We start from the raw sequence: 24,692 nt of genomic DNA, 5'->3' as shown, positions 1-24,692 counted from the left end.
CTTTGAAAATTATAGTAAAAATATTTATTAAATATAGCTATAGCACTAAGTAGGGTGTGTTTGGCAACCACGTTGAAAGAGGAAAAGCACGTTACAACTCCTTGAATGCTTCTATTTTTGGTTTGGCTAATTTTTCTATCTATAAACGTAGAAGTGATTTTGGTTACAAAACCACGTTTACAAAAAAGCAAGAATTTCTAGTTTCTGCGTTGCACTAATTGGCTTTTAGCCATTGACATTTAACTTTTATTTTTCTTTTACCAACTTTATCCTTTATACATATTATTGTATTACTTGTAAAATTCTTATTATTTCTCTTTATATGAGCTCTTTTTTCTATTATTTATTATTTATATTTTTTATTAATTTTTTATTTGACATTATATATTTTTATAATGGTAAGTTTTGTGCATTATATTTATTATTATCTTTTTATAATATAATTTATTGATTCTATTAGGTAAAATAAATTAAACAAAAAAATTAACCATAAATAATAATAATAGTAAAAAATTATAGCGTACTAAAAATACTAAAAATATACTATATAAAAACATATAAGAAAAAAATATAAAAAAATTAAATATATATAAAAAATAACATTATAATTTAATATCATGTCCTTTTTAGTAATTATTTATTTAAAAGTAATTTTAATTAATATTATTCAAACAATATTTATTTTATCAAAATCAATTTTAGTATAGAGTTACCAAACATAAATCATATTGACACAAATTTACTTCTACCCAAAATAAATTTTATAAAATCACTTTTATTCAAATTTCAGTTTGACCAACCACAATCCAAACACACACATAATAAGTAGAGGGACAATATACCATGACAGTTTTCTCCGAATAACATTACTTATTGTTAATAATAATATATTGCAATTTGCAACAACTTCCAATGAGTGAATTGTAGAACCAGTTACCCCCACTATGTGCCAATATGCCACGACCTTATCACACTTTTTGTGCGCACGCCTCATGGCCAATCCACACACTAACTTACAAACCTACAAATATTTTGTAAAAGAGAGAATCCACAGAGTATAATGTAAATAATCTAACTTAACTACACGATTTTATGCCCGATTATATGAAAATATTTTTTCTTAACAGATTTTAAGAGTTTGAAGTATATCAAAAAAGTTTAATTTTAATGCACTATAGTAAAACATTTTACAAAATTTTATAATTATATCAATTCTTTTAGATAACTGTTTACACAGTTAATGTAAAACTATTTTACACCGTATCAAAATTAAATTGTACTAAAAATATTAGTATTTCAATAATTTTATCTGTTAATTTTAATTATAAAATATATATAATTAAGATCAACAATTAAAATTAAATATAAATATGCTAGAAAATTTTCCTCTTATAAGAGTGAAAAAAATTTAGAAATTATTTTTAATATGAAAGTAGATATGGTATTTTAGTTAAATATTGATATTTGAAATGTACTACAGTATTGTAGAAATATTCAACATGTTCCTTGCGTGTTTCAATTGGCTAGAATGTTGCCACGTATTCAATTCGCCCTACAAAATCCACCCACCTATAATTACACCAATTAATCTCATTTCTAACAAAAACACTGATATTTTTTTCATAAAAAAAATTAGCCAAGGAAATGATTAGGTTGCAATGAAGATATAAAATGAAAGATAGCAGTCTGTTGTGTGGCAGTGTGGTGCAGCATGAGCAGGGCTTGTTTGTATTATGTTTCATTGTTCCCTCACAAGCATACACCATTACTCACACATCACACTCTCTCTCACTCTCTCAAATAAACTTGACCCCTCCATTTCTCATTTGTGCTTATTCAGTCCCCCACACCTCCAACAAACCACCATCATTCTTCCTCTTCCTCTCCACAACAACTCCCACTTTCTCACCCTGATTTATACTCTCAAACCCTCAGATCTATTACACCATCAACATAACAACAACAATGGAGGTGCTCAAGAGTTGGGAGTGTGAAACCAGTAGCGAGGAAGAAGAACACAACAACAGCAACGAAGATAGCGTACATAGCGTTGCGTTCGCACTAGGTACGGTGGTTTTAATGGTGTGTCTGAAGAGGTTTCTTGTTGAGCAATGGCGCGCTTGGGTCTTCCTTCTTCTCAATGTCATCCTACTCGCCATTTTCTTCATGTCTACTAAGAAACCGAGATGGAGTGTTCAGACTCAAGAAAGCCAAAACCGTATCCAACCAATCAAAACTCATTTAAAAAAAGATAGTGTCCCGCCGCGTTCCGAAGAAAGTAAGGAGTGCAGTGAAAATAATGTGAGCGCCAACAAAAAGATAGACGGGGAGGAGGACGAGGGCGAAGAGGAGGAGGAGGAGGAGGAGGAGGCAGTGGCGGTGCTTTCAAAAGAGGAGCTGAATGAGAGAGTGGAGGCGTTTATAGCCATGTTTAGGCAGCACCTGATCTCCGATGTCAAACAAGGTTTCAACTTCCCCCAAACGGCCAATTTGAGGACGCGCCCTAACAAGATTCAAGTTTCTTGCTGTTGACAAATTATTACATTTTTTATTTTATTTTTAAATTCATCTTGTGACTTGTGAGATTAATTATATTCAAGTTTCTTTCATATTTAAATCTTGCTCTCTATCACTCTCTGTCAAATCACTTAACCACTCTTGCTATCAGCTTGAGTGCCACATCATTTCTCACTTAAAAGACTGTTATGGTATAATTGGAATATGTGAGACGAAATGGATGAAAAATTGAAAACTATGAATTTGAAGGACAAGGACATTTAGTCGATTTGAGATAGTTAGATTTTAAGCACAGTTACAAATTTTGTATTATTATGTACTTAATTATTATTAGGGATGGCCTTGACTGTTACATTATTTATGGGTTGATTCTGATCCAATTTGCGGATTTCTTGTTTGCATCTTCTTCACTAATGAATTGCTCATTTCACAATAAGGATTTATTTTGCTATTTGTAAATTATTAGAGGTAAGTAGGTAACTTATTTTCTATTGTATATGATTACATAATAGATTTATTATATACACTTTAAACCATTGAAATTATCACATTTATAATCAGTTTAACTCAAAGATAAAAGTTTGGATAAAAATATTTTTTGGAATGTTATTAATTAGATGTACTTTAGAATTAGACAAATAATTTTCAAACTCTATACTTCTATAAAAATAAAATATGTGATAAATTAACTTTTTAGAGTTTTTTTTCAACCGTTTAGATTTTAGTTCAAATATAATACTCTGTATTTAGATAAAATATATAAAAACATTATTTCATTCATTAACTGAGTGTACATAGTTTTAATTTCATATGATATCTAGCTAGCAACATGATCAGGTAAGGAATAATTCGCTACGAATTAGAGTTTTATTTGAGAATTTGTTATTGTTGGCTAATGAATTAAACATTCAACTATAGTTTAGCCGAACGAAATATACATTTATCTTAGAATTATACACAATAAAAAAATAAAAGCTAGGAGGATATCCGAAGAATTTCCTTATTGTTAGTGTAATTTACTTCAGTCTATTATTTACACTAGATATGCTATCCTACGAACCTCTAAGAACTTTAAATCCAGTCCAGCACATCAACAATATCAGAGCATGTGGTCCATTCAAGCATGAACTTTTAAGTTCTAATTAAGTGGAGATTTCAAAAAGTTATACAAATTGCCCCACGATATGAAGGCAAACCCATGTTACATCAACATGTAAACATATTTTTCTATTTAATACCTAACATGATTAATGAAAAAAAGAAAATAAAAAGAGGTAAGGACCACATCAAAATCTATAGTACACACACACGAAAAAACAAATAAAAAATGTTAAAAAAAAGTGTTGGTATGAATTGCGACGGTTTCAATGTTGGGAAAAAGACTTTTCCAGTCAAATTACACTTTGGTGTATCTTTGCAAATGAAATATCTTTCTATATTTATTTTAACTTCTACATTTTTTTTTCCATTATGACAAGAAGAGAAGAAATAACAAAACAAGAAAACAATAAGGGAGCACTATACTAACTAAGATGACATACATAAGTCGTATTCGAATTAAATAGCAATGGATACAAAACAAACAAATACATGACTAGATTAAAGTTCCATGATGTACAAATTCTTGGAGCTGATGCTGAGATCCTCGTGTGGATTTTTTCTTTTAATATTTCTGGGTGGCTAAATTTTTGGATTGGGGTCGGTGATGAACTAATCACTTCGAGAGAGGGTGAAATTTGAATATAATATTTCTTTGTTACCTAAATACCCGTGCGGCTAAGTATGGGTTATCCTAGTTTTGTGCCTAGTTGTTGGGGACACATTCTTGTAATCTTGTCTGTTCCATTACTAAGTTATCTCAGACAAGATATAGAAATTAGTTCATAAAAAAAAAATAGTATATATTTAAATAGCACTTTAATTTTACTTCGGACATTTTCGTTTTTAAGAAAATTTTATTACATGCAGGTCGCTGAATTTAAAAAAGTAACATATAAATTTTTATTTTAGTTAAATTTATTGTTTTCACTTAAACAAATAGATCCTTAAAAATGTGACGGAAATAATTATATATCTTATTTTTATAAAATTTAAAAACTTTAACGTAATATAAAAATTTTAAAGACAAAAATGTCCCATACAAAATTTCTAAAAGACTTATTTAAATATATGGTAAAAAAAATTGTTAGTTGCATATATTCAATTTGGTGTTCTTATAAACGTTTGGAGAAGTAATATATCAAAAGTGTAGTTATTAAACTACATGTTACTGATTGAATTAGTTCTTAAAAATGTTTCTAAATTTTAGAGATTTTTTTTTATCTGAAAAAAAAATACAACAAAAAAAAATAAAGAAAATGATATGATCTCTAAAACTCAACCAGTGTCATAATCTTGGCAAAAGACTTCAAGAATGTTGGTGGGAGGATCAAGCCACTTCGTATACTTATTCGGACTTCAAGTCCCATACTTTGCCATCAAGTCAACAACATTATTACGCATCATTAACTGAAGTGAACCTCTCACTCTTCTAAGTATTTTATGGATATGTGACACTGTACCTGCATTCTCCTTATTATCATTTGAAGTTGATTTCTTCTAAGCAGCAATGAAAACTTTTTTGAAATTAGTTTCATAAATAATATTTTTTATATCACACTCCTAAGCTAAGATCATGTCTCTCTATATTGCAAAGAGTTTTATTCTTATGATACTCCACATTCAAATATTTTCGAGACAGTCTTTCATCCAATCAGCACCATGATTTCTCAGCACACAACCAAACCCTACTACCTGAGCTTCCTCAAATATTATAACACCACAATTTATCTTCGAAAAATCAAGTTAGGAGGTCCTAATATTAAACCGATTAAGTTATTGGTTTATTGGTTCAATCAATGAATCATTTGTTAAACCAATAAAATCGGTCTCATGTAAATAAAAAATAAAAATAGTCAAAAATTTAAAAAATTTAAAATGCATATCTTCACTAACATTTTAAGAACAACCAAGTTTTAAATTTTAAAGACAACTAATACAAAGATAGACATAAAATTAGTTAGTATTACTACAATAATATCTTAATTTGACACAATAAATAACAATTCATAATATCAGTAGATTTTAATACTAATATCAAAATAAATAACTTTAATCACTACACTAACATTGAAATAAATAAAGTAAATTAATAAATTTTTAATAAAATTTATATTTTTATTAATAATAGTACATAATTAAAAATATAATTAATATGAAAAGTAAAAAATACAAAAATAAAATTAAATTAGATATCTATAAAATTATTTAACTTTAAGGTTTACTATATAATTAGCCTTTGTCATATATAGCATTGAGAAGTACAGTGAGCGTGCTGAAAACACTACAACCAGGAGGCTCCTTATGTGGATCACAGGTGGACAAGCGGTACAATGGAGTACCATAGAGTGCGTAATTGGTGTTACTAAACCGAACCAATTCCATCAATTTTCGTTGGTTTTTATTGAATTTGACCGATTTTTGTTGGTTTTCATCGGTTTACATTGGTTTTTATTTTTAAACGGTCCAAAAAATAATCCGAACTGATTTATGATCTGATTCATCGTCGATTGAATTGGCCAGTCCGATTTAGTTTTTACAACTATACTCAAATCATATTATAAACTAGAAAAAGCTGTCGAGATCGAAAGGACCCTATTCGAACTCGTTCTTCCATCTTCGAGTAAAAATTATCACCTTGCTCTATGTCTATTCTTCATCTAAGTTGATTACTTCCTTATTTCTATGCATACAAATCTACCAAAAGTCAAGTAAGAGATAAGTATTTTTTTCTCATAATACAATCCGTACCGTGAAACATATTTCCTCTGAGCTGCAAAATAGAAGGATCTAATTTCTCCCAAATCTCTTGCACCTTTTAGCACTGCAGCAAATAATGCATAATCATTTCTAGCTCTTCATCGCATCGGGGACACATGTGCAATTCCAATAAACCACTGTGGTATATGAAAGACTTCTATTGACAAAACATCATGAATGGCTAACCAGGTTAGCAGTTTAGATTTCTCTGGGACTATTCACTCGCCACAGCTACTTCTAACTCCACCCTTCATCTCAATGAACCTTTCGTTTCAACAGCCAAAAATACATATCTCTGGTTGAATAAATTTTGCTGGAACTCTCCTTCCAGACCCATCCAGAATCTAATGTGAGCTAGCTAGAAAAGGTGGTACTTTAAAACATATGAATAACTGATTTTAACAAAAACATTGCAATCCGTTCCAACAACCAAACATTATTATTTCAAATAACTCTAATTTCCAAATTAATATCAGAAATATGCACAAAGAGGAGATAAACACAATTTTTTTATCAAGATGCCAAAGATCATACCAAACTGATTGATCTATATTACTAGAGTTTCTAAACCAATCCTTCTTGAAAATACTGAATTGCTGTCACATTGTTCCTCCAACAATATAATACATTTTTTGGATAAGATAAATTAAGGTTCAAAGGTTGTTTGATATATTAAGAATAATTTGAACCCATAACTTATCTTGGTAGTTTAATATTTTCCACATCAACTTTTTAATCATAGCAACATTAACTAATGAAGAATCACAAATATCCAAACTACTGAATCTATCATTTTCGAAACTATTGGAGATATACATTACAAAAAATTGCTAAAACTTGTCAAATTTAACATTGAATTTTTTTTAGTATACTCGTTGGATTTTCCTAATGGTAACACATAAATTAAAATATCTATGAAAATTGCCGGCAAATTTCATAATCCGATGCAAAATCCACCATTATGTTTCATGTGAAAAAAGATTTAAAATAACGTGAGTATTTTCATTTAATTTACCGTCCAATAATTTGACGGAAATGGCAAACAAATTAAATTTGTTTGGCGAAAGAAATAGTGATAGATGTGATCCGATGGAAGCTTAAACGCAGCATTTCAATTAATAAATTTAAATCACTAATAGAGGTGGCAACATGTACCCTATCTATAAGTACCCAATCCGACCTTATCCGATCTGGTAGGGTTGTCAATCCAATCCGCAGTGGGTAGGGTAGGGTGCGGGTTGGGTTTTCGTGCGAGTTGGTAGGGTGCGGGTTGAGCCTCAACCCTATCCGATCAACCCGCACCCTATATATATATGTATATGTTATATATTTATATAAAAATATGTTTCAAGTGAATGTGGAACTAAAAACTTCTCACTAAATGTAAAAGATCTTTAGCGACTAAAAGAAGATCATTAATTGATAATTTAATAAAAATTATTATATAATTTAAAAAAATATATTAAATTATCAATTAATACTCGCGGGTAGGGTCGAATACCCACGAGTTGAGAATGGGTAGGGTTAGGGTTGAGATATTCTCAACTCGCGGGTAAGATAAGGTTGAGTTTATATAAAAATCTCAATCCGCAGGTAGGGTTAGGATTGGCTTCAAACCCTACCCTATCCATTGCCACTCCTAATCACCAAAGGCAATCTCTCTCTCTCTCTCTAAAATTACTATTTACACCGTCAATATAAAAGATAATTTAATTTTGATACACTAATAATGTAATACATTTTACATTCGTTCTTTTAAATTATCATTTACACAATTGATGTAAAAAGTAGTTATTTTTTTAACATAAAATTAAGTAATTAAATATACATATAAAACTAATTTACACTGAAAATATATCAAAATTAAAATTATATATATTCTTTTAGGTTAATCAGACATGGGTTACTGGACAACTTAAAGCACCTATTTTGAGAAAGTTTGGGAAGCAAGATTCAAATTGGTTGAGTGCAAAACTGACACTGTTAAAACATTTAGTCTAGTTCAATTTTGACATCTTGCAACAAAACATGTTGGAAAGGGATTCTTGAGAAAATTTTAGACAAAAAAATTTGATTAATAAAGTTTTTTCTCTTATTCACAAAGCAGCAATTTCGATTGGAAATATATTAGCTAAATATAATAGATAAATTGGACAACCTTTAATTTTATGCATTATAACATCATAAATTTATACACTACCCACTTACATACACGGTACTTCAAAAATTTCTATTTCACTTGATTTCAGTCAAATTTTAAACCTAGATGTTCTTACTTACAAAGCAAATGAATTACTATTGCACCAATTACCTCGACCACAACCTCATTATGTTTTATATGGATTGGGTCATCCCAAATGAACGCATGATGCACGTTATGCAGGACCATTTGTTCGTTAGAATTATCCATTTTTTCTATTTTCTTATTCTATCTCTAAAAAAAACATTAGGGCCTTATAGCTCATAGGATTTAGGGGCACCAAAAACGGAAGAGGAAAAAATATCTTCTAGCGGGATGAAGAGCCGAAGACCAAAGTATACACCACTGATCAGTAATCACCAAAAAATAGACAACCGGATTATAGTTATTAAGGTTTCTTCGTAAAAGAGTGAATACCAATTCGATTTCTGACAATTATTTCAAAAGGACTATGAGATCTTTAACAAAAAAAATATTCGATCCAGGTTTTGATCTGATCTTATGCAAAAAAAAAATATTAACTTTTTTTGGTACATGATTAATCATGTCTCATAAAAATAAAACTCAAGAGTCGAATTGAGTTTTTTTTGTCAAGAGATAATTATATGGACCGTTTAGTGTTTTTCTCTTCATAGAGTGCTCCCTCATAATTATTCAACATTTGATAGAAATTAAAGGTTCAAAAATGTTGTGGTGTCGGATACACTTGGTTTGTTCTTTCTTACTGGATATATCTTTCGATCTAGCTCCTTTTTCATGTAGGATCATTTTCAAGAAATTTTGAACAGAATAAAAATTATAAAAAAAAAACAAATAAATAGATTTATTGAGGAATGGTATATGCCACGAGTTCTATCTCTTCAGAAAAAAGCACGGCCGGAATAATAACAATAAATAACATCCATATATTAAAAAAAGAAAGAAAAAGAAAGTTGACATTTTCCTGAGTAATTAATTATTATCCCTACATAGAAAAATCCAGTTAACAAAAATACAAAAACTGAACAATGTCGAGGGGAAAGGGAAAAATAAATAATAAAGAAAGCTCAGTTGATAGATAAATGACACTAAGAAAGAGGATATATAATAGGCATAGCTAGCTATGTTATAAATGAGTGTGATGGAGCTAAGTAGTTACTTTGATGATGGTGATGTATGATGATATCGAAGATTATTGTTGGATACTTGGATATGCTATATACATTGGGGGATATATATGAGGTAATTCAACAAGGTTCTGATGTTGTTAAATTAAAGCTAAACTTGTCCAAAATAATATATATATTTTTTTGTTATTAAAAATTGATATATGAATATAACAGAAATCAGTAACCAATATAGTGTTAGTGTTTTTGTGTATGCCATTTTTTTTTAAAGTTACCAAAATATATAGTTCATTTTTTTTAAATAAAATAATCAAACTATTTTGTAACATCATAAATTTTTTTTTGTGAATATCAAAATGCAGTCAACACTATATTTTTATCCTTTTATTTGTATTTTAACTATAAGTGTAAATAATTTAATTTGATTATATTATTTATAAAATTTATATTAATTATAAAAAGAGGTATACAAGAGACGGATTTAATTTTAATTTATTGATTTTGAAGATTGAAGTATGCTTAAAAGAAAGGGAAACTTTCCCTTTCCATCTACTATTCATTACAGCTGTATATGTATGTATGTGGTGTTGAACTAATCCATCAAACAAAATAAATATACAAATGTGGAAACTACTTGTTGGTTGTGGGTCATGTCATGTCTTACCAATCCTTAAGGAAGGTTAGACTAATATATATATATATATATATATATATATATATATATATATATATATATATATATATATATATATATATATATATATATATATATATATAATGATTAATGAACTTCTTAATTAAAATAGAAAAATAGCACTGTATTTTTATTTAATTATACATGAAGAAATTAAACCGAATTATTAAATAAAACTTCACAAGATTTTCATAAGAAATATTTTAAAATATTTAATAAGAAACAAATGCATCATTTAAAGTATATTCTAAATTAATAACCAACAATTTATATAACTTTACATTTTGTCAACAAATATTTAAAAAATTTTCATTTCAAAGACAAAGAAAAAGAAGGGGAAAAAATAGGACCGGTGTATTTTTCTTACTTTTATGAAAAATAAGTGAACTTTTTATGAAGTAAATACTAAAATTTTGTTAGGAGTTTTATAATGTTTCATTCACAAAAGTGTAACAACAACAATAATAATAATAATAATAATTAATATTTATCTTTAATAAATACATTATAAAAACATTGGAAACTTTTTTTAAATAAAATTTTTTAAGTTACTTTATTGAAATTTCTACTATGTGTAACTTATAAGTAATCTTAACAAATATCTTTAGATTTTCTCTAAATATTATCTTAAGATGGAAATACAAAAATGGTGGAATAGAAATAAAAATATTAAAATAAAAAAATAATACTTATATCTTGTTTGGTAAAAATATTAAATACAAGCAATAAATTTTACAAAATATTAATTTTATCCGTATCTTTTTCACTACATTAAGATACTATCAAATTATTCTTTTCACTACCACTATTAATCGAATTTTTTAAATAAATATTTACTAAAATAAGTAATTTATAGTGTTTTTATCAAAATTCATCTTTTTACTTATCTCATTTATACCGTAACTGATTTCACTTTGAGTATATCTCGTAAACGAGATAAAACACGGCACAACTTACACATATCTCGTTTATAAACATGTTGTGTAAGGTGTCTTATCTCGTCTATACTATAAACGAGATAAGACTTAGACGCGCCTATATAAAGAACTCGTTCACAACGCCCTTCTGGTCCTTTTCCTCCTCTATTTCCTTCATTTTCCCTTTCTCGAACGTTTCTCTTGATATTTGTGAGATACTCAAATTTTATGGCGCGCGCAGACATATAAGTCAGAGACATCAACTGCCTGAACGCGATTTGGCACATTGCGGAAACGATCGACTTCGAGGTTAGTTTTGATCCTTTTCCTCTTTTAAGATATTGAGCATGTAATCAAAGTTAGAGTACTTTTATAAAGTCACTGTTGTTATACATGTAAATTAGGTTGTCATGTTATTAAAATTTATTAGGTTGTGTAGAATGTACAAATTAGTAAATGTTAATTAATTAATTTAATTGAGATTCTTAATTAATTTAATTGTAATTATTAGTTTTAATTTGTTTATTAAATATTTATTCTATTTTTGTATGTATTTAAATAAAACATTATATTCTCAATTTTAATTTTCAAGATCTTGCATTGATATTTGATAAATTAATTATTAATTGGATTTTTATAATTAATTATTCTGAAATGTGAAATAATTACTTATTGTTAATTTTTATTTTTTATGTGGAAATAAAATTCTTTACAATTGAAAACAAACTTATTATTCAACTACATTTATCTTTTAACAGAGGCAACGCCTACTACTCTCTAGGCGAGTGAACCACACTCTTACACCCTCGAACGTCATTATCCCTTACTTGAGGGAGACTGGCTTCGGCGACACGGTGTAGCTCAGGACTTTGTCTTTGACAACTCCCTAATTACTGCATTTTTTGGAGCGGTGGCGTCCGAAGACCCACACTTTCCATTAGCCTTGGGGTTAGTGCATGATCACCCTACAGGGCGTTGCGTACCACCTAGGATTACGCACACACGGAGAGCCTATGGGTGGATGCTTGAGTGACTTTCAAACATGGTACCAGCACCCGACCTGGGAGTGGGTAGAGGAGCTCCTAGGTGTCAGGCCTCCTCATGCTCAGCAGCATGGTGCGCAAAGGAAAGAATTATTTTCCATCAAGATAACATGGCTGCGAGACCGGGTCTGGCATATGCCAGCTACTGCCGATGCAGCCACCTTCTGACAATACACGAGGTGTTATATCATATTGCTGATCGGTAGTTACCTAATGACCGATAAGTCAAACAATTAGATGCATATTAGATGGCTACCACTGTTGGCGGACTTTGAGAGGTGTCGTAGTATGTCTTGGGGATCCGCTGTGCTTGCATGGATGTACAATTCTTTATGCCATGCAACTCATTGAGATACAACGGACATTTCCGGTTGCACTCTGCTCCTCGTTTTGTGGATATACCATAGGTTTTCTCATTGGTGTCCACCCGATAGTTAGGTCCTAACATTTCCTCTGGCCGTGAGGTAACTATTTTTAGTTACGGTTTTTGTGCTTTCTATTTCTATAATTCATCCTTTCATTGCATAAAATGAGATAATGTAGTTGCTGCATATTTGAACAGGTTGATTGGTATGGCCCGGCAGAATAGGGACTAGTACGAATAGAGGGTCCTCCGATGGCGTGGTGCGTTAGATTGCTTGCAGTTGCACGAGGTATGCGATTTAGTTTTATTTAGTTGTCTGTAAACGGTTAATTATCCTATGTAATACACTGAACCTGACGATTATATAACAATTTACTGATGTAGTTCCTATGGACATCATACGACGACCTATCCCTACAGACCCTGTGCTCGGAATGGTTGAGAGATGAGGTAGAGTGGGAGACATGGATGATTGTTGTTCTCCTTGTCTGCTTCAACATTGTGGAGTGTCACCTCGCTGATAAGATGAAACGCCAGATTGGTAGGGAGCAACCAATGCATGCTTATAGACCTAGTGAATGTCGACAGGTTCCTGATGACGATAGGATGGGGGGAAGACGTGTGGTGGCCCACGCGTCATGAGTAGTGGTACGAGACATGGAGGAGTAACACTCTACCACACAAAGCCTTACACTATAGTTGTAAGTCAGTGGTGGTGAGGTATTACGACCTCTAAAACAGAAAAGTACATACGCATATTTGAAAGATAATAATATAGCTAGGAGCTTGTGAAGAAAGATGACAAAACAAATAATTGCATCACACTCGAAACGTCAACAATATATAAAAATGATAGAAATATATATATATATATATATATATATATATATATATATATATATATATAATTTAAAAGGAGATACATAACAAATACTAGTCTCGACCTGTGAAGACAATGTCGGCTAGAAAGTATAATACAAATAAGCAGTAAAGAAAATATAAAACTGTTTCTCCATAAATCAACCTCTAAGAGGGATATACAATAGCATATGCAAAAATGGAGAATATAAGATCTAAAGCTCAAAATACAAGGTGTAAAGGAGCCTTCACGTTCCAAGGGAGTCCGACACGCTTAACGAGGTGCATCACAGTTTGCATCTGAAAGCAAAATCTGACAATTGGTGAAAACCTGAAAGTTTTCAGTAGGATAATAATTTAAAATAGAGACTATGTAAAAAGATATGAACTCGTTCGGTAATCCTAAACTCTAAAATGCACCAGATTCAAGCCTAGAATCCTTTTCTAAATCAAACAAGGTTAAGTTACTAAGTCTCCGTCCTTGTCAACTATCTCTAATCTCAGTTCTTTCCAACACTAAGCTATTAATTCTCTTAATATCATTATTGTCCATATTTCAGTGTTAAGCCCTTCCGATTTTATCAGTCTCTAACAATTATTATTAACAACATTCAATCTCAATGGTATCAATTATCATCATTAGTCTCAATGATTTTAGTAAATCTTAATAATCCTAATACAAATCATCAGTTATACTAGTACTCTCAATTTCTCAACTCAAAGCAAGTGGGGTGAACCATTGTATCTATTCAAGGAGTTCCAATAATCTCAACCAAGAGCAAGTGGGGTTAACCGCATCCCTTGCATCTATCCAAGGAACTCAATTATCAATCAATACTCATTTCCATCATCCAAATCATTCGATCATTAACATCACATCAAGAATAGCCCTCAACGTCATCATCGCCAGCATAAGAGACATCTCAGTTATTCAAACACATACAAAACAACACAAAAATTACACAAATAAAGGGAATAGATAAAGTAAATAGTTTAAATAGCATATAGATATAATTACTCAACAAGGCAAGCCAAACACAAGAGGCACACCCAATCAATACACACAAATGCAGATGGTGCATGTCTATCCCTAGATAGGCCATGAGCTCACGTGTCGGTTGATTGCCCGCACCCGACAATATCCCTGAGATAGGCATTACAAATCGTCATCCCTATCTCAGAAAACATCCCTTCCATGAGCCTTACGTATCGTTGTCCAAATAGGGGATCATTCATCCGGTCTCTAGTGAGCGTTACGTATCTCCGTACTCGTAGTCTTGTGTGGGCGTTACGTATCGCCATCTCCCTGAGTTGTACTCTTAGTTTCAAGTCTAGTGGGCATTACGTATCGCCATCCTCACTGATCAAATTTCATTTCCTATATGAGCGTTACGTATCGCCGTCCTCATGGGAGCTATCACTTAGGTCTTAAGTGGACGTTACATATCGCCATCTTCACCGAGCCTCGCACACATTATCTCAAGCGGGTGTGACAAACCACCATCTCTGCAACCATGTTATCCGGTTTAACCAAGCATTTATCCAAAAATAATTCAATTTAATTTATTTCATATACTCACACTCATTCTAGAGCCCAAAAACTAGGTATCGAACCTTAGTTGAGAGTTACAGAAGGTTATAGGCTTGCCGGAAAAGCCAAACAGTCAAAAACAAAATTTAAGTGAGAAAATAGGACTTGTGAGTACGCATGACTAGGGGTATTTGCGGTGCAGTTTGGATCATTTTAAGGAAAAAAGTCATCCGATCCGAATGCTTAATTTATGTGCGGTGCGGTTTGGATTGAATGAACTGTTTTTTGGAAATTCGATCCGATTCGAATACAAACGGTTTAGATCTGCAGTTTTTTAAATAAAAAAATAATAACTTAATTTATAGAGTTAATAACCTGTCCAACAATCCAACATAATAATAAAACATAAATTCCATAAAACATTATAAAGCAACATGTCTAAATATCCAACAATCCAACATATTCAGCAAGTCTTGAATAATAATTCTTTAACATAAAAATAACTAAACAAGTTTCAACAACATAAAATTAAATAACATAACAAAGTCTTAATAAAAACATAACATAAAAAACTCTGAGCAGAGAAGTGAAGCACCAATCACTAATCAGATTCATCACCAGAGTCTTTTTCATCTATTAGTTGAGGAATTGGCTCAAGTTCTACAATAAAATATAATAAAATAAATATTAATAACTTAAACATATTATCAAGTTGTAAAGTTAATCAATATATGTAGATAGAATAAAATATAATAATAAAGAACATTATCTTTCTCAAGTTTTTCAAATTCTTCAAAAGACTCCTCAAGGTCAATTGGCAATGAATTGGCTCGAAACCAATTTTGTGCACAAATCAAAGCTTCAACAATTTTTGGGGTGAGAGAGCTTCTATATTGATTAAGCACTATACCTCCAGTGCTAAAGGCGGATTAAGAAGCAACCGTTGACACTAGCATAACTAGAATATCTCTCGCAATTTGACTTAGAACAGGATATTTGTAATTGTTAGAGCTCACTTTCCACCAAGTTAAAATATCAAAACTACTTAGATCAACTGGTTTCTCCAAGAACTCTATGAGATATAAATTCACTTTATTTGTGTTGACACTCTCACTTAGTTGTACATCATTGTCAAATGCTGTTGCAAAGCAAACATCATCAAAGGCACTATCATCCATATCCACATCTTGGTTGTGTTGTGCAGATTGGTGTGCTTGATCACTATTGAGAGCAACCCTATAGCTTTTGAATAAGCCATTGAATACTTCCTTCACCTTACCACATAAGAAATCAGCATCCTCCTTCTCAAACAACCTTTGAAAACTGCACTCAACAAACTTAATCTTATATCTAGGATCAAGTACCACAGCAACAAAAATTATCATATTCATGTTCCTCAAGTTACCCCAATATTTATCATGCTTAGCCTTCATTTTTTGTAGCCATACCCTTAAGTAATATGTCATTACTATTAGCCCAAGTCTTCAAAGAACTAAGAATTGAACAAAAGTGATGAAAATATGAAGAAGAGGTCACAAATGTAGAACCCGAGACTTTTTTTGTTACATCAGAAAAAATCTTCAAAAACCTCACAAAACATCTTGCATTATCCCAATCTTCATTCTTTAGAATGCCCCCTTGCATCATTACAAACTCAGCATCCCTCTCACTTAATCTCTTAAAGGCTCTCTGGAATTTTAAAGTACTATCAAGCATTATGTAAGTGAAATTCCACCTAGTGGGAACATCTAATTACACACAAGAGCAGTCTTGGATTCTAGCCTCTTTAATACAACTTTTAAATCTATCCATGCGACTAGAAGAAGCACAAACATAAGATGCTCTACACCACTTACATATAGTCCTAGGTTTAGGACCACTTTCATCTTTTTTAAAATGCTCCCAAATCCAAGATTTAGGTCTAATAGATTTTTTAGTGTTACATGTACCTGGTTCCTTAGACTGGCCAGGATTAGTTGACTCATCAGCAACATTTGCTTTGTCTCTCCTCCTCTTAGATCTAGTTCCTTCATTATTCTGATCATTGCGTAGCGACAGCGATGGTTGCTGTGTCTGCGTCTGCGTTTGTGGTTGTGATTGCGGTTGTGGCGACGACATTGACTCTGACTGTCCCAAAGATCTGACTGATTCAAAAATGGACAGAGTAGCACTAATAAATCCTGGCTCACTGCTTTGAACATCCTGTGATAACCAAAATTAGTTTATATTATTTTACTATTTTTTTTCAAATAATCAACATATTGAATTGTTACCAATATACACATTACAAAATAAGAATATTACCTCAGGATATGAAGCTGACATTGTTGACCTTCAAATTAAAAGCTAAAATCAACTGAACAAATATAAAATACAAAAGTACAACACAAAATTTAATATAACAGATTCTCAAAGATAACAAGAACAGACTGTCAAAAATAACAAATTTAACATAATAGATTGTCAAAGTAACAAGAACATATTGACTTTAAATTCAATACATTAACAAAAATAGAGGAGAAAAATTGTTCTTTTTACTTTTAATAAAAAAGTCATCAAAAAAATAGGGTTGGGGGTGGTGCGTGGATATTATTATTATAACTATGGTTTGAAAATCAAAGACACATATATAATGTTGATTATTTGATGATTGAGCTTAAAATAGACTCGAAAACCATGTGCACTTTGATATGATCATCGTATAAAAAAAAAGTTAAAACTCACCGCGAAGAGGAGGTGGCAACGACATCGAAGAGGAGGCGGCAGCGACGTCGAAGAGGAGGCGGCAGACGACGTCGGCAACTCGGCGTGTGACGGTGAGAGTGAGTGAGGTTTAAGGTTTGTGAGTCTGTGACTCTGTGACATACGGTGAGAGACTGAGAGTGAGTGAGACTGAAGAGTTGTGAGTAGGGTTTCTTTTTTGAGGTTAGACTGTTAGGGTTTGTGTTTGTTTGGGGGAAGGGGAAATGGGGAATGAGTTTGTGTGGTGCTGTAGGTGACTGGGTGTGGGCCTGTGGGGAAAGATAAGGGAAAAGGACTAAGGGACTAAGGGAGTATAGGCTGTATGGCTGTATAGGTATTATTATTATTATTATTATATTGATTCGGTTCGGTTCAGTTCGGTTGTGCAGAGTGGAATCGCAAACCAAATCGAACCGCAATAAAACTGATCCAAAATCCAAAAAACATTTAAAATTGAGCGGTTTGAAACAGTTTTTGGTTTGGATGTGATTTTACGATTTTTTTGGGACTGGTTTGGATCTGAACACCCCTACGCATGACCCTTGTGCGTACGCACAATTTGCAAACTTTTTGAGTGTGCACATACGAGAATTTTTTCTTGCTCTGTTCCGTGCGCATGCACCATACTGTGCGTGCACACATACTAGAATTTTGGTTTGCTGCATAATCTCAGAATTCAATTTTTTTATACCAATTTTCATTCGTTTATTTCTTTCTCTATAAAATTCCAATTTCTTCCATTCTTAAATTGTTTTAAGGATCGTCTAACTAGCTTCAATTTAAGATATATTTTACCAAATCCAAGCTTCAAGTACAAAGTTATGACGCATCAAAGTTAGTCAAAATTCAGTTTTTACCAAATTGCCAATTTTCACAAAAACTCAATTCAGTTCACTTTCAAACTATTCCAAAGCCAATTCTATGCATCTCAATACTCATTTAATAAGTCCTACACATTCCACACCTAACCAAACAAGCTCCAACATAATCATTCCAAGTTCATAAATTTTTCATCCATAATCAAACTAACAAGCCATTCATATAATCAAATCCTCATTAACCCATCAACAATTTACTCTAATACCATTTCTTAACACTTCAAATACTCACTTATCAATCCTTATCCATTTCAAACCTAATCCACTCGATCATAATTCATTTAGCACATTCCTTCAAACATACTCATTCATAACGACAAAATACAACACTTTTCAATTCATCCAAAATGCATTAATTTAGCAATCAATTCACACATCACAATCACCACTTACCATGATTTACCTAATAAGGGATATCTCACCCTATCTCGATCTCTGACCCAATTTCCATACCAACGCCTCAATAGGCAATCAAATTATCATCATAATCAAGCACACCACAATAATTTAAATCATGCATACTCATATATACATCCATTCAACTAATCACAACAACAACCAATTTCAATCCAATCTTATCCTAGGAACAGTTAACCTAGGTTTTCACATAATGTTACATGGTGCCTATCCAGAATGTACCTTCATTAATGACAGTCTCAATCTCGAAAAAACTCTTCTTCGGCAAATTCCACGCTTCACCCAACGCCAATCAAGCCTCTACAAATGCTCCACAACTAAATCAAGCCACAAAATCGCAACACAACTCAACCCAAACAAGCCATCATTTTTCATTTAATCTAGCTACACCAATTTAATTCACATTTCAAGTTAGGATTTTACATACGATTATGGATAATGAATTGATTAGGCTTCTTTATCTTAATCTACTTGAAATCGGAATGGAACTCACTTGGAATCTATGCTAGAGTATCCCTAAAGAACCAAAATCACAAGCTTTTAACTCACACATATCCCAAAAATATGAAATTGAAAAGAATGAAAAACTAGACAGGGTTTTCGTATTTACTTACCACAAAACCTGACAGAATTGAAGAGAGATCCGAGATGAACGTGTGGCCATAAATAGCTCGTCAATCAGATTGAAGGTATGAGGCTAGGGTTTCTTCTCCCTTTTTCCTCTTCTCTTTTTAACTGCGCCTCTCTCTCTAAAATGAGGGTATTGGTGCTGAATTGGGTGAATTGTAAGTTTAAATAGTGTGGGCTTGGACTCGGTGAAGTTCGGTGCAATTGTTTTAACCCATTGGCCCAACTTTGGGCCAAAACCTTTAAGATTAAGGTTTTAACTCGTATCCTAATTATTTTTACTCCTCAAATTATAAATTTTTTATTTTCTAATCCTTTCCACTCTCATTTAATTTATTAATTAATCATTTATCATTTTTCTGGGTTTTATATCCTACCCACCTTAGTAAAAATTTTGCCCTCAAAGTTTCAATCACTATAAGAAAGTAAGCGAGAGCAGTTCTTCCTATGTCAACTTTCCATTCTTCGATCCTCTGTCAACCCTCGCAACAAACTCATATCTGAAACTCCTCTTTTCATATGAGCAACTCCTCCAAATCATATTCGGTGGGGTCCAAGGGTTATACTAAAGGTTTCAGACTCAACTTTAATTTCAATTACAGGGTCCTTCCAATTTCATCTCAATATCCATCTCCAAATCTTATAATCTAAAGGCTATACACTTTTCACCACATTAGTACTCCCATATGCTTCCACTGCGTCACTCTGATTATAAGCAACTAAGAACTTAATCATTCATCCACTTAACAAGAAATCTCCTTAAATCTCTTTATCTCACTAACTGAACGTCATCGACTTTTACTTCAGTTGTATGAGTTCTAATTCCTTGATTGTCTCCACTACCAGGTCCATTTCCACCTCCATTTCCATTTTCAATTTGTTGTTTCAACCTATCAGCAGTGGCTTGTATAGCAGCAACCATATTCTCTAGAGCAGTCATAAAAATCAACCAGATAACCTCGCTCACGTCCATGAGACACCATTTGAGTCTTGTCCACACCAAACAATTGATATTAAGGTGATTAGCCATAATATCTCAAGTCTAGTGCTTCGAATCCCCAAAAGTATGCTCATGAATATTTATGCAATATATGTCAATCAGACATCCTAAATAGCATGTACATACAACCCAGAGTATGCTCATCAGAAGCATAGTCAGTCCGTCCCTCAGGCTCTATGGGAACGAACTGCTATGATACCATAATGTAACACCCTACTACACAAAGTCTTACGCTATAGTCGTAAGTCAGCGATGGTAAGGTATTACAACCTCTAAAATGAAAAGGTACATACGTATATTTGAAAGATAATAATATAGTTAGGAACTTGTGAAGAAAGATAACAAAAAAAATAATCGCATCACACTCAAAATGTCGATGATATATATATATATATATATATATATATATATATATATATATATATATATATATATATATATATAATTCAAAAGGAGATACATAATAAATACTAGTCTCGACCTGCAAAGACAAGGCCGGCTAGAAAGTATAATACAAACAAGCAGTAAACAAAATACAAAACTGTTTCTCCATAAATCAACATCTAAGAGAGATATACAATAGCATATGCAAAAATTGGAGAATATAAGATCTAAAGCTCAAAATACAAGTGTAAAAGAGTCTCCGCGTTCCAAGGGAGTCTGGCATGTTCAACGAGGTGCATTACTTCCTGCAATCCCAATTTTTGGATTATAGTATTCTGAAACTCAATAAAACTCGTATAAGATTTGATAAAGACATTTAACAGATTCTTATCAGTAAATTTTATCTCTCTCGTATTTTTTTCTTAATCATCCTTCTATAATACACAAGAATTAAAAAACTATCCTTACTAACCATTGTGAGTCCCATTTTAATGAGGATTTAACGTTCTGCTTGTATTTATATAAGTAAGTCTTATAGTTAATTCGAATTTATTTAATTTGATTTATGGCACTGGCTCTATATATATAAATCGAATTCATTAATTTCGATTTGTATAATGTTATGCCATATATAATAAATCGAACCTATTTACTTTGATGTATACATTGCAATGTCCTCTCCTAATAAACTGAATTTACCTATTTTAATTTATTACTAGTATGACTAAATTTACTGCACTTGATTCGATTTATATAGAAGAAGGGAAAATCAAATTCATTAGTTTTGATTTACATAATTTTATTGTTAAATCTAAACATACATGTAACAATGTTTTTTTTAAAGACTATTATATAATATTACATGTCATTTCATTTATTTAGATCATTTATATAATTATTATATTTTTTTAAATTTTTAAATAATTATTTATTGATTAATATAAAAAAATAATTATTTTTATTAATATAATATTATGTAATTAAATATACTGATAAAATTAAATTGTAATAAAAATAGTAAAAGAGCTCACAACAATACTAGGAGTATGTATATCCCATCTCGTAGATCTTATTAGAGTGGTAGGCTGAAGTTAGCTCTCCAACCACCACCATGCAAGTTCCCGTTCTTTCTACGAAACCTAATTGACTATATATGATGGCATGATTTTCTTTATTTTACAATTAAAGTATTAATTTATTGTTTTATTTATCACAAGATGAAATGTAAATTTAGATTCAAAGCAAGTGAGACTTTATATACCGTTGTTCGCTTCATGGTATGATGAAAATTTAATAGTGAATTTAAAAATTGTATATTGAACATCACTAATATTCTCAACTTAATTAAACCCTTTATTTAGTACCTTATGATTTCCTTGGCTCTTTTGGTATATTTTAATCATTATTTCCGGAAGTAGATTATCGACATCTTCACAAGCACCATTCGACATGCTTACACCATTAATTTTATTTTATCAAATGTAATGATACATTCCCTATAAAATAAAAATTAAATTTTTGAATATTAAAAAGTTTTATATAAATATTTAATTATTTATTTATTAATATATCAGTAAAAGTAATTCATGTTTAATTAACCATATTATTTGAAAAGTGATCTAAAAGTATGTTTTAATTTAATTAAATAATATTATAAAATTTGTTATGTTATCAATATATATCAAAATTAAATTCATAAATAAATTGAGATATTTACATATAAAAATCAAAACAACCTGTAATTTTAGGTATATGCACATGAAAGACATGTTTTAGATTTGGTTTAAAATATTTTTCACTAGCTAATTTTTTGTTTAACTTATAGTGAAAACTTAGGTGCAGTCGACTTCACGTGAAGTTGACAACAGAGAGTTATTAGATGAAAATTTAGTCAAATCAATTAAATCATCTAACGACTCTCAGCTATCAACTTCACGTGAAGTCGAGTTGAGTTCCACCTTAACTTATTTAGTATAATCATATTTATTTAAAAAAAATCATTATACAACACAACATTAAATATAATAAAGTATTAAAACAATTATCAATTAATCATTAAATAAAGATATTCTGATGATAAATATTTTTATAATTAATTTTTAACCATAAAGTTTTCTTAAGACATACAATATCATCGTCAACATATAAAGAATAAAATAATTAAAGTGAAAAATATTATAAAAACCCATAAGAAATTTTTTATTACCGTAAGAATAATTTTTCTCTTTTTTTTTAAAAAAAAATCCTATTTCATTTCATCCAGAAAAACACAAGAAGTCTGCCATAGCAACAAAAAGATCTTTGAAATATATAGCCTTGGCTTATGGGGTAGGGAATTCAATTTTTTATTTAAAAAAATAAATAAAAATATTATTTATGACATGTGTAACAATAATCATAAATAATACAATATAATATATAGTTTATAAAACTGCAATGAAATCAAGATCATTCATTATTAGTGACACACACACACATTGAAATCAAAGCACCTGCCAGGTAGCCTTACAATCATTTGATCATAGAAGAAGAAAGCAAGAGCAAGAAAACCGCATTTAGTTACAATAATACTAACAATAGCCTTATTATTCTACATTCTCTATATGGTCCAAGTGGAGCAACAATGCAACATTGTAATAAATAATAATAATATTATTATACAAAATTATTTGACTTTATAGTATACAATAATAATAATAATATTAATGTCACGTAGGTGTCCATGGGACATACGTGATCAGCACCACCACCTAACGGGCCTTCTAATAATCAAACATTTGATGGAACCTTGTGAGGCCTATATCTCTTTTTCTTCTTTCCCTTTTGGATCCAGTCATTTATTGCAAGTTTGCAACCCCCGTCTTTTTTTTTTCTTTTAAATATTTATATATATTAATACAATTTTAATAATTATTTTTTTATTTATATTAAAAAATCATTCGTTTTAAGATAGTTATTATCTTGAACAATTTAATATATTTAAAAATTGAATTTTTAAAATATAAATATTTATCATTTTAACAATTTAACATATTCATAACTCATATCTGAATATAATTTGGATAAGTACAGAAAATAATTTTTAATTAGTTAATAACTTAATATTAGTTAACTTTTATTTTTTATTGTAAAATTTTTTTAATTCTCACTTTTTGGAGAGTTTAGAATTTGTAATTTAAAATTTAAAATTTAAAATTTTAAATAAAATGATAATTTAAAAAATAGTTGATATTAGTTGAAAAAATAATTGATTTCTTAACGGAACTCGTATAATTTATATCCAATAAATAATATGAATCGGAAAAGATATTACTCCAATACATTTGGTCACCTTATCACATACTAGTACATTCTTAGATCTTCTGTACTCGTCGAGTCGCATTTTATTAATTTATTTAAAGTTATAAGTTCAAACAAAAATATATAATAAATGATAATCCAATAATTAAAACTTGTGTGTAAATAAATTTTATAACCTGAAAATATCAAATTTCACTCTATACAATAGTCATTTTAAAATCATGTCAAAAAGCATATACAGACACATATTAAATAT

At 30.6% G+C, this 24,692-nt stretch overlaps 2 protein-coding genes across 2 annotated transcripts; one reads left to right on the top strand and one right to left on the bottom strand.

The window, feature by feature from the left end:
* The first annotated feature begins 1,709 nt into the window (after positions 1 to 1,709).
* On the top strand, positions 1,710 to 2,617 carry LOC112716331 (uncharacterized). The gene has a single exon (XM_025768220.3). It carries the CDS (start codon positions 1,966 to 1,968, stop codon positions 2,530 to 2,532), a length of 567 nt encoding a protein of 188 aa, XP_025624005.1. The 5' UTR covers positions 1,710 to 1,965; the 3' UTR covers positions 2,533 to 2,617.
* A 13,400-nt stretch (positions 2,618 to 16,017) lies between these two features.
* LOC140175745 (zinc finger BED domain-containing protein RICESLEEPER 1-like) lies at positions 16,018 to 16,521 on the bottom strand. Its single transcript, XM_072204293.1, has one exon. It carries the CDS (start codon positions 16,519 to 16,521, stop codon positions 16,018 to 16,020), a length of 504 nt encoding a protein of 167 aa, XP_072060394.1.
* Between the last annotated feature and the right edge of the window lie 8,171 nt (positions 16,522 to 24,692).

The sequence above is a fragment of the Arachis hypogaea genome, chromosome 10, assembly GCF_003086295.3.
Source record: "Arachis hypogaea cultivar Tifrunner chromosome 10, arahy.Tifrunner.gnm2.J5K5, whole genome shotgun sequence".
In the NCBI taxonomy this organism is placed as follows: Eukaryota; Viridiplantae; Streptophyta; class Magnoliopsida; order Fabales; family Fabaceae; genus Arachis; species Arachis hypogaea.
The sequence above is the reverse complement of the archived record's forward strand: the minus strand, read 5'-3'. Positions and strand labels throughout refer to the sequence as shown.

Excerpts from the sequence above, each read along its gene's own strand:
- LOC140175745 (XM_072204293.1), bottom strand. The coding sequence starts at position 16,521 with ATGAAGGCTAAGCATGATAAATATTGGGGTAACTTGAGGAACATGAAT.
- LOC112716331 (XM_025768220.3), top strand. The coding sequence starts at position 1,966 with ATGGAGGTGCTCAAGAGTTGGGAGTGTGAAACCAGTAGCGAGGAAGAA.